The sequence below is a fragment of the Choristoneura fumiferana genome, chromosome 5, assembly GCF_025370935.1.
Source record: "Choristoneura fumiferana chromosome 5, NRCan_CFum_1, whole genome shotgun sequence".
NCBI lineage: Eukaryota > Metazoa > Arthropoda > Insecta > Lepidoptera > Tortricidae > Choristoneura > Choristoneura fumiferana.
Genome location: NC_133476.1, coordinates 16,250,238 through 16,261,511, shown reverse-complemented (window position 1 = coordinate 16,261,511; position 11,274 = coordinate 16,250,238). Strand labels below are relative to the sequence as shown.

Genomic DNA, 11,274 nt, shown 5'->3' with positions numbered 1-11,274 from the left:
TAAATGTTTTAAACCTTTAATATTTTTATTAAAAATTTCTATTACATAAAAATAAATAGATTTGTTACAAATTCATTCGAATTGACAAATATTTATTCCAACTGTAGAGGCAGTATACTGAATTATTTTATGAAAAAAAAAACAAGGGAAGCGGCTTTCGTGCAACGAGGTTGCATACTTTATTAAAAGATCGGAAAATTTGACATTTTAGAAATATTTTGTTGTCATGTAATTTATTATATCGATATATTTTTAATACCATAAATTTAATTTAAGATTGTTATCAACACATTTGATCCTATCTCTCGCTTTTTTCATGTTGAAGTAAAAGTGACAGATCAAAGTGAAGTTAAAATATTTGAAATTCAGTGAGTTGACCCAACACTGCACTCAGCATTTTTAAAAAAGTTAAAAAGTTACTTTGTCTCACGGAGTGAGCAAAATGCGATTTTGCTCACTGATTTCTCATAGCAAAACCTGCCTGTTTGAGGTGCTGAGGTGAAAAACATGATTTGCAATTATGCACTCGCGCTTGAGCAAGGTCTCGTGAAAAGATGAAAACTCGACGCATCGATTCTTTGTTATAATACTTATAATAATGAGATGCACGGTTTGATAAGTAAACATAACATTTAAATCAATTGCTAAAAAAAATATTCATTTTTGTTTCCGAAATGATCCTATAAATCCCTACTGTTTGCTAGCTTAGAGAATATTTCCCGTAGGGCGGATATTTTAGAGGGTAAGTATTGGCAAAAATTTTCAGCTTTTATTTTCTTTACTACTGCTGAGATCTTTCTTCTTGCCAAATTTAACAATATAGGTCAACGGAAAGTATACAATATTTTCCTTTAAAGATGTTTTTATAGTTTTACAAGAACCACGTAAAATTTATGTGTGAAACTTAGTATTATCGGACATATAACTATATACATACTATAACATAATAATAACACACACACACACACATTGCTATCGTACTTTTACGTAGATTTTGCTATGTAAGGTTAGATATACCACCAACATTATGTATTGCTAAGGTTAAACCTACATATTTTATAAACACCTAAAAATATTACGTTGTTTAGGATCACTTTACAAAGGTTCACACAGACATCTATTTAAATAAAACGCTTTATCAAGGCTTGACCGAGTTCAAAACACCTACATTATTTATTGCATACATTTCAGACGGGTTTCGACGTTGTGTCGTACCGCTACGAACTAAAACCGAATTTTCACAACAAAGTATGTTGCAGAACCTTTTTGATACAAGCCTTTACCATTTTTTGACTTATGATTTTGTTTATATGTGACACTCGAACTTGACAATAAAAAACTACAGAAGACTATCGAAGGATTTTGCTTATTAGATTGATTTAGATACAAAGTGGCCCATTACGAACCGGATTAATTTGGACATGGATGAAGAACAAATTCGACTCCGTAGCGGACGAATTGCCGGAGTCGGAACGAACAAAGATAAAACCGAGTTACGAAAATCGAATGCGGCTGTCACTAAAGAGCCTTCCATGCGATCAGCACATTCATCCGTCGCGGGCACGGTGCGGAGCACTGCCTCTCAGAAACGACTCCTGGAGGCGCGCGCGGCCCGGGAAAAGGCGGAGCTGGAAAAAGAAAGGTTGGCTATTGAGACTAAATTAGAGCAACAACGATTGGACACAGAGCGCGAGTTGATCGAGGCACGATTATCGGAACAACTAGCGCTCCTCGACGAGGACGGCAAGTCGTCGCGTGCTTCCGCGGAGTCCAGGGTGCAAGAATGGGTTGACGAGCATCGAGGTCAGTGCGCCCACCATGATTATGAACCTGAGCGGGTTAAGCTGCGAGATCACCCTGACAAAGACATCGCCTCGTTGGCTGTTGCGATAACCGAAGCTGTCAAACAAGTAAGCCATCCCGCACCTACCGGCGATAAGCTCATCGGACGCCTCTCAGCTAGAGATTTGCCAACCTTCTCAGGTGACCCGCTTGACTGGCTTCGCTTTAAGAGCGCCTTTGAAACAACGACGGTGATCGGTCAATATACTGACGAAGAGAACGTGGCCCGCCTGCAACGATGCCTGACTGGAGAGGCTTGGGAAGCGGTGGCGGCCCGATTAATCACCACGCGCTCTTCCGCAGCCGATATTTTGAAGACGTTGGAAATGCGATTTGGCCGTCCCGACCTGGTGCTGCACAAGCTTATAGGAAGCATGAAGAGGCTGCCGAAGCTCACTGGCGCGCGCTCCGACCTACTCGTCTTGGCGACCAAGGTCGCAAACTGTGTAGCGGCAATAGAGGCGACAGAGCGGATGGAATACCTACACAATCCAGACCTGGTTACCGAGGTAGTTGGTAAACTGACAGAGTCTTTGGTGTACCGTTGGTTGGATTATTGGGCAGCGTCAGACAAATGTGCACCCAGACTATCTGCGCTCGCACAGTACCTCATGTCAGAAGCTGAGAAGGTATGTAACGCTGGTGCAGTCGAATTACCCCAGAAGCCCACAGCGAGATTTATCCCATCGACATCCAAACGACCTGTACTTACAATCACAGAGGAGGAGGATGAGTCGTCTGTCAACGCCGTCGCTGAAACAAAGAAGATGCTCACATGTATTTATTGTGGTAAGACAGACCACTCAATTGATAACTGCTCTGATTACAGAATACTCGATGTAAATATGCGCTGGGATTGGGCTTGCGAGAAAAAGCTATGCTTTGCGTGTCTTAAGTCGAGGCACCGCCGCGACCGCTGCTGCTCGAAGAAGAAGTGCTCGACCTGCAAGCGTGGCCATCACTCGCTGCTGCATAGGGACGACTGGCAGAAAGGCGACGACAAGAAAGAAGGTAAACCTGAATGTTCTTATACGACGGCAAATGTTTGGGACCAAGCGAGCAAGAAGGTTTACCTGAAGGTCTTACCAGTTACCGTAGAGGGGCCAGCAGGAAGTATGACGACTTTGGCTCTCCTAGATGAAGGGTCAACGGTTTCCTTAGTCGAGCGTCACGTTGCTGAAATAGTTGGTGTCGAGGGTCCGGTAGCGGATCTCAAGCTTCATGGTGCTGTAGGGGACTGTTTGTGCACGCCAAGTCACCGCGTGTCATTGACACTTCGCACGTCAGAGGGCACGCACAAATTAGATAACGTTCGCACAGTTGACAACTTGACACTTCCCACGCAAAGCTTGGACGGCACCGACTTGGCATCGCTGCCACACCTGACGGATATTCCCATACAGACATTTACAGGTAAACCAACCATGATCATCGGCCAAGATTATTGGTATTTAATTGTGAGCAGACAGTTGAGAGAAGGCCGAAAGAATGAGCCCGTTGCCTCGCTTACCCGATTAGGTTGGGTCTTGCATGGATTTGCCGCCGGAAAACCAAACAGTGTTGATTATGGCTGTCATTTGCATGATCACCAAGATGATAGACAGCACGATTGGGGCACAATTGACAGCATTGGGGTCAAGCGCGACGACAGTCACAGGAATTCGTCTGAAGAACGACGTGCACGAGATAACAGAGGGGAGGCGGGACTTTTGTGGAGATCTGATGACGTGAAACTCCCTGACAACAGACAAAGCGCAGAATGCCGACTCAAGACTATTGAGAGAAACATGAACAACGATACCAGCTTTGCCACAGATTATGAAAAACAGCTTGTTAACGTGCTAGAAAAGGGCTATGCAAAGGAAGTTCGGTCAGTATTTGACGCCAAAGCTCAGACGAACAGGATTTCCTTGGATACGGAACTAAGGAGTGGACCGGATCTCTTTAACTCACTGCTTGGATGGCAATGGCGTCCAGGGCAATTGAACGTGGCTGATGGTGCGACCAGACCAGACCAGACCAGAGGTTACCCTCCTGTGCGCAACCGCCGACGAGCCCGCTGCCGCTACTGAAACTGCCAGCTGCTGCCACCACAGATGCTGCTCTCGCAGCGAGGAGGAGATTGTTGCAGAACCTTTTTGATACAAGCCTTTACCATTTTTTGACTTATGATTTTGTTTATATGTGACACTCGAACTTGACAATAAAAAACTACAGAAGACTATCGAAGGATTTTGCTTATTAGATTGATTTAGATACAAAGTAGTAAAACTTTAGCTGTCCAACGCTGCCAAATAACTAACCATGTTTACTACGTTTAAGTTGAACTTTTTAACTGAATTTGGCTTATTTAATGTAACAACGGGACAGCGGGGTTTTAACATTTGACCGAATTACGTTAGCTCGAAGATGCGATTGTCCGAATTAACCATTGCCTGAATTAGATATAGCCGGTACTTACTTAATTACGACTTCTTTGAGTGTTTTTGGCAAAAGCATAGACTTAATATAATAGATTAATCGCAAAAGGTTAGACTTAGTTCAGCGCATAAAGACTTGCCATAGCAATTCAACGTGGGAATGCTGCCTGCGTGATGGGCATTCTACCTAAGGGTCCAAATTTAGATAGTAATTTTTTGTTTAGTAGCTATTTTAAGTTAGTTTTAGTTATGTTAATTTTATACTTAGTCCCTGTTTTTATACCTACTTTTATTGTTAAATAAAAATTTAATTGACGGTCTTATATATTTCTAAGGTACGTAGAAAAAATACACGTTCTGTATATTTTTACAGTACATTTTTTATCTTCGAGACACAATATTTATGGCGCATTTTAGACGTAACATTTGTAAGGGTCATGAGACACTGTGTTACCAGAATTAAAGTAGAACTATTCTCACAAAATATCCTTTCTGCATTTAAATTAATCTTTGAAAACTGGAAACTCGTATAAAAGCAAGAGTGATTTGAATAAAAGGCGAAGTTTTGGAAATTTATTGAGATAATCCACTTTATTTCTCGGAAAATACTTTGGTGAACTCATAAAACTGGGGCTTCATTTTTACGTTGAGCGAAAGGGAGCCACTTATGTGAAGTTAATGCTGTGTTCCTTTCAGACGTTGTAATAACTATAAAAAATACGAGACATGGACATAACACTTGAGATTTAGGCAAGGGTCGAAATTAGCTTTATTATGATGTTTTCAGACAACATCCTAGCAAAATTAGGCTTCACTAAGTAACTGATTATAAATTTTAAATCCTTACTTATTTTATAAATACAAAAGTAACTCTATCTGTCAGTCTGTCTGTTGCCTCTCCACGCTTAAACTGCTGAACCGATATAAATTTAATTTTCTATAGAAATAGTATGAGACTCTGTGAAGGACATATACGTATAGGATGGTATTAGTCCTGAAATTCGCAGACAAAGTCGCGAGTAACAGCTAGTATAACTAACATAATTTTCGGACATGTTGAAACTCAAAGGCGTGAGTATGAATTCGAACTTTCCTTTAAAAGCTATAAGTAGGTCAATACGGAGCGGAACGGGTTATTGTTAAGGTTAATAGGCAAGCAAAACTACTTCATAATGAAATAGAATCTGACAAAAGCAATAAACCAACAACCCTACCCAAATAATGTTGCTCGATAACATTCGTAAGAGATAATAAAAATCGACGTTATACTATTTACGTTAGCTTATATCGCTAAGTCATGTAAAGACAGACGGGTTGCTGTGAGCAATTTATTGTTGAAAGCAAGTAAAAAGAAACAGTTGAGCAGCAGTGAATTGCCGCAAATACCCCTTCTCCCACTCTGAAGCAAGCTTTAACAAGTCGTATCACAGTCTCTTTCAGAATAACGGTTTGTCGGAATGTAACGATGTTTTCACTTGGGAAAGTTATTAGGTTTATTCAGCTAGTAGCAAATGTTGTTTGAATAAAACATAGCACAAGATAATTTTGTTAAATGTTAAGTTTATTTTTATTGATCGGTATGAGAAAAAGCGTTGAGAATTGTTTGATCGTTTTCCGCGTTTTGTGAATGCTACAAACAATGAAGTATACCTCGTTATTATTTTATTGAATTATCTTAATGGCGGTCTACAAACGAGCAACGTGGCTTTTACTGTCTGCCAACACAGCTACAGGCTAAACCACATTATCTATATACTCTAAATCTAGCAGAGGTATTTCTTAAAAATTTAGAGGTGATACTGATTAATTCTTGGGGGATAAAAAACTAAGTAGTCTGTTTTTTTATTTGTTCGCTAGGACAATACCTTGGGCCCGCGAGCTAGTCAACATCTATTGAATAAAATGAACATGTACAGGTAGTGAAGGTCAAGTTTATCGATATAAAGTACCTAACGTCTGATTTAATAATCATTTTGAACATTTAGTGCCTTATCCTGGCATAATTATTACAATGAAATAGAATAAAATACATTTGTAAATGAGGTACGCTCGGCTTGTTTCGAACCTATCCGTGGTTCATTGTCAAGATGGGCTGGAATAGAAAGCCAACCCAACTGTGAACTCACACTCGCAGTTAATGATTGGCTTTCCGTTCGAGCTCATCTTGATTAAATGACCACGGTAGTTCGAAGCATGACAGATAGCTCAAACTATTAATTACACCTTATTTTAATAATTATCTTCGTGACATGCACTATTTTAGAATAAGACGAACCTATTACCATGGCCGTAAAAGGCGACAAAGGGACCTATAAGAACTTGGTTTAGATAGTTATTTAACTAAAAGTAAACAAAACAACGTCAATTGGTGTCTTAAATATTGAGATTCCCCCATTAAACTATCTAAACATTTACATTTCAATATTGAAATACACTAGTATAATTTGTATACCTAAGTAAATTTTTGAAAATCGTCGAATGTACCAAATCTGACAGCTGAAGGTTGTTTACATTTAGGGGCTGTTTCACCATCCTTTGATTACTGTTAACTTCGTCTATTCGAACAAAACAAATAGAGACGGCATCACATTTAACCGTCAGTTAACACTAATCAATGGATGGTGAAATAGCCCCTTAGTTAATTACCTAAAAGTTTCGAGTATAATGTGAGAGTAGACTGCGGCCTCTCGATTGGCAACTACTAGTACGAGTATGAAATCTGGACTCAAGTGCTACGGTTTGGAAGCTAAGGGGAAATCACCACACTGTTTTCCGAAGAGAGTTGTCATGAAGTTTCAGTACTCATCCACTCATCCTCAATTACCGACCACGACCACTCTGTCGAGAGTGTAGCGACATAGAAGAATAATTCTATCTGTGTCTAACTGTAAACTTAATTCAAGGAATGAACTAAAAGAATTTCCTTGCTCACCCGCGACCTTACGATAGCTAAGCTTATGCAAAATATGCGTGTTCATGCAGTTCCTCCACCTCCACACTGTAAGAACACACACAAATCACACAAACCCATCTATCACCACCACCACACTACACTGACGCGTTTCGAACTCAACCAGAGCTCATCTTCAGAGTGACACAACCGTACACCATGCTACCAGTTGTTGTTAGTAGTCTAATTTGCATAAGCTTAGCTATCGTAAGGTCGCGGGTGAGCAAGGAAATTCTTTTAGTTCATTGATATGGACCTCCGCAAAGTAACGCCTGATTCAATAAATTATTTAATTCAAGGACTTATCCCGACTACTACTAATGCTACTGATACAGCTAATAACTACTACGTACAATTTATTATATTAATTCAGCATAAAGGTTTCTATCGACTCTCGCCCGTGCCTAAGCAAATATGGAAACTGTTTGGCTTGCGAACAGAGGGGGGCTACTACGAAGTTCGAAAATCGAAGTTCTTATCGTATCGCCTCTCTCACTCTCGTATTAAATAATATAAGCGACAGCGGGACGGCAAGATACGAAGTTCGAATTTTGCACTTCGTAGCAGGACGGGATCTTAATTTAACGGCCGTTACAGCCCAACGTTGTCGCGTTCCTTAATACAATAAGATAATCCAAGCTATTTTTATTTCCTGTATCATAATATATTTATTATTAGTTACGTATCAACTTTGATACTTCGATAACAAACACAGTCTAAGAGGCGTTATTTGATATTATTTCCTTTACTGTCTTAAATATCACAAATAATATGTAGGTAATGTATAATGTTATATAAAACAATACTCAAAAGTTGTTTGGAAGAGATATAATTAACTTTGTAAATTTTTGATTTATTATTCAATTCTGTTTGTGTATGCATTTTAGTTTAATAAAGAATTTACAAACATAGATGTCGTGACAACAGCGTTGAGGTAATTAAAACAATCAATAAAGATCCGTCACACTAAATTAATATAAATTTTAGTACCCTCCGATAAATAATTATTCAATGTCATCGTCATTAGTCTTCATTATCACAATGATTGCATAACGCCAAAAATAATGCAATCAATACATTATTACACCTATAAATAAAACAGCTGCAGACGACGCCATTTTGAAGTGCTTATTTCCATTATAACATTGTACTAACTACACTGAAATGTTCTACAAAAGTTCGCGTTTTGCTTCGTGAAGTCCACAACTTCTAACTCAACCATCTATAATAACACCCCAATTGGCATGAATCGAAAACAACATTTATTACAAGCGAGTAGAGATTGAATTAGCTCGCGGTGAAACACCGCTTCCAACTTTGTTCAAATAGACGGAGTTCAAGTTATCTGAAAAGTTATTTAACAAAGTTTCATAGGTTTCTCGGGAGTTGTTGGAGATTGGGCTTTGGGGGTGTGAGTTAAGATTGGTATTTGGATAGGGAGGGTCGTGCAGATGGGATGTTTCGCGTCTGAGGCGTGTCAGCGTTATCCCATCGAGAGCCGTGACTGTAGAAAGATTTTCCTCCTACAATGGACTGAGACTGGGACCGGTTACTGAAATGACTTTGTAATGGCGGCCCCAATAAAATGCTTCAATATTCCAGCCTCTCGTCCCATTTAATGGTGAAGGGTATTGCTTCCATAAATTGAGTAATAAAACAAACATTGAACACTTTTAGAACGTAATAACTTATCAGCAACCGTTTTTAAAGCAAATTTACCATTGTCCTTCTATTTTTCATGCCTCGGCGACTTTGATTCGTCTTGAAATCTGAATAGGTCGTAATTTAAATATGAAAAGCCTTCTCCTTGAGATAATAAAGTCATAAAATTACTATCGATCGAACCGGTACGCCGAAACAAGGTTACGTCTTCGCGTTAGATTTAAAATTCCGTTTCCGAGAAGCTATAAGCCCACTTTGTTTATTCTTCTGAGAAAATTAATTCGCATAGAATTATTTCTTGTTAACTGCGTCTCGTTCCGAATATATCTCATTCGTGTTTTTGATTAGGTATTATGAATTAGCATACTGCTTCCTTGTACACAAATGTTTCTGTAAATAATTAAATGCCAGGCTGTAAATACCTACCGTGCTATACTGTATCTATACGTGTATGTACACATTGTTAATTAACGAAAATATTCATATTAAAATGAACAATGCTTACCTTATGAGAACTCAGATGTATCTCATGAGCCAGAGGCTTAGCTGCAGGCAACAGTCCAGCCAGTTTGGCTCTCAGCAGTGTTTGGAACCCACTAGCTGCACTTTTAATGTTAACTCCAACTCGTAACCACTTTTGACCGAAACTTTTCACTAGCACAACTTTTCAGCCTCCAAAAAAACTACTAAAACTAAGTTTCTCACAGTTCACCTGTCACTTGGAATGTGTCCGGGCCATCGGCGATCGAGAAAAGTGAGCCCAGTGTCTCTTCACAAGTGAAGAAGTAAACACAAATCATAAGAGCATCATCCGGGAAACGTCACTCCTGATAACACTTCAAAACAATATCAGAAATCGGCACAAACACTCTTATTCCGGCAGCACTAGGCCTCTGTGGCGTCCAAACATCAGCTCCAAGTCAGGATAGCGTCTTCCGTCTACCAGTATAACCTCAAAACATCTTACTGACACTCCGCGGCCCACAGGAATTAATAAAAAGTTTCTTTATAAAACAAGTGGGTTGTGAGCATGTTCCAAAATGGCGGAACTTTGCGTTAACTTCGGAACGTAGAGCGACGTGAAGTTGTAGGGTGCGCGACTCGCGCGGCTCGCGGTGTAGTCGCGCAGCCGGCCCCAACTTTTCGCATAACAAGCCGCCGAAATAACTTATTCCAACCGTAAACTATACCACAAAAACTTTTTTACATGTAGTAAAAAGTATTTTTAACCAAATGTTCATTTATAAAAGAAGTTTTTGTGGCTTTTGGAACGAGTTAGCAAGTGACGTCTCGGAGAGGAGCTCGTGCACCGGACCGCGAGCCGCGTAGTCGACAGGGGTTCGGTCGGGGAAAATCAATAACTTACGACCGGCTCTCTCCGCCGCTCTCCGCGTTTAATCATACACTTTGTGAGCAAAACATTAAAACTTGTCCGTTTGTTTGTCGGAGGCGGATCGTTGTCGATCGCGGCGGGAGGGGGGTCCGCGGGGCGAGAAGCGGAGCGGGCAGCGGCGGACCGGGCCCGCAACGGACTTTGGCGATTCCGCGAGTTTACTTGGCGCAAAGTTTTGCGAGGTGTTCTTACAAAGAAGTTCGGTTTTGTACTGCAACGTGAGGAAGATTGGCGGCGCCCCGCCCTTCGCACTAACTGCCGTGCATAACTTTGCTGCATTGTTATCGGCAGAAACGGGTCCAAATTAAGAGCTCGCTGTTACTTTAATAAGTTAGGACGTGCGCGGCGCGGTGCGTTCTAGTTTTAAATTAAGTTCGTGGGCAAGCGTTGGGGGCGCGGGCGTGCCACGTTGTACCTACACCAGTGGTGTGTAGTAAAAATATTCGACAGGCAACCTGAAGAGTGAAAGAAGCGTACCTAGGGTAGAAATGTCTTCGAATTAACACCTCGCAGTTATTGAAATGGAATGGAATTAAAATTTCTTGCGTATGAATTAAGGTTTTAGATTGCAGTTACATATTATTATAGGTAATATTTAACCCGTCGAATGTCCTGCGCGCCACAGTGGTGCGTATCGAAGTACTCGTAATTAGTAAATTTTTGTTACTAGTCCAAAATTACCCAAAAAAAGTCGTTGGTCGCGCGACGGGTTAAACGTTGCAAACAACTTGGCCATACATACGTTACGTAAAAGCCTTCATCAACATCATTTAAGAGTTTAATTTTTGTCGGCGCCTTTCTTTCCTTCTCGTGCCATCTTTTTGGATTCTTGATATGAAAGAAAAATATTTTATTTACGGTTATTATGTACCACCACCAAAATAAATGTGATTTTCATTGTTTTAAACACGACAGGTATTTTTAAATGGCATAAGAAAACAACATTCTTATTTTTTTGAGCCATAACACGAAAAATGCAATAAAACAACCAAAAATAATGTACTTTA

General features: G+C 40.1%; 2 protein-coding genes across 4 annotated transcripts in view; one reads left to right on the top strand and one right to left on the bottom strand.

Annotated features, from left to right (window-relative positions):
• LOC141428270 (uncharacterized) overlaps positions 1–9,894 on the bottom strand; it is a 323,281-nt gene extending 313,387 nt beyond the window's left edge. For 2 of the 3 annotated variants that reach the window (XM_074088160.1, XM_074088161.1), the window contains exon 1: positions 9,380–9,894. The gene's annotated coding sequence lies outside the window, so the exon portion shown is untranslated. The remainder of the gene's footprint in view (positions 1–9,379) is intronic. The other variant, XM_074088162.1, reaches the window with a different exon arrangement.
• Positions 1,422–3,914, top strand: LOC141427732 (uncharacterized). The gene has a single exon (XM_074087324.1). The coding sequence runs from the start codon at positions 1,422–1,424 to the stop codon at positions 3,912–3,914; it is 2,493 nt and encodes an 830-aa protein (XP_073943425.1).
• Positions 9,895–11,274: the final 1,380 nt, after the last annotated feature.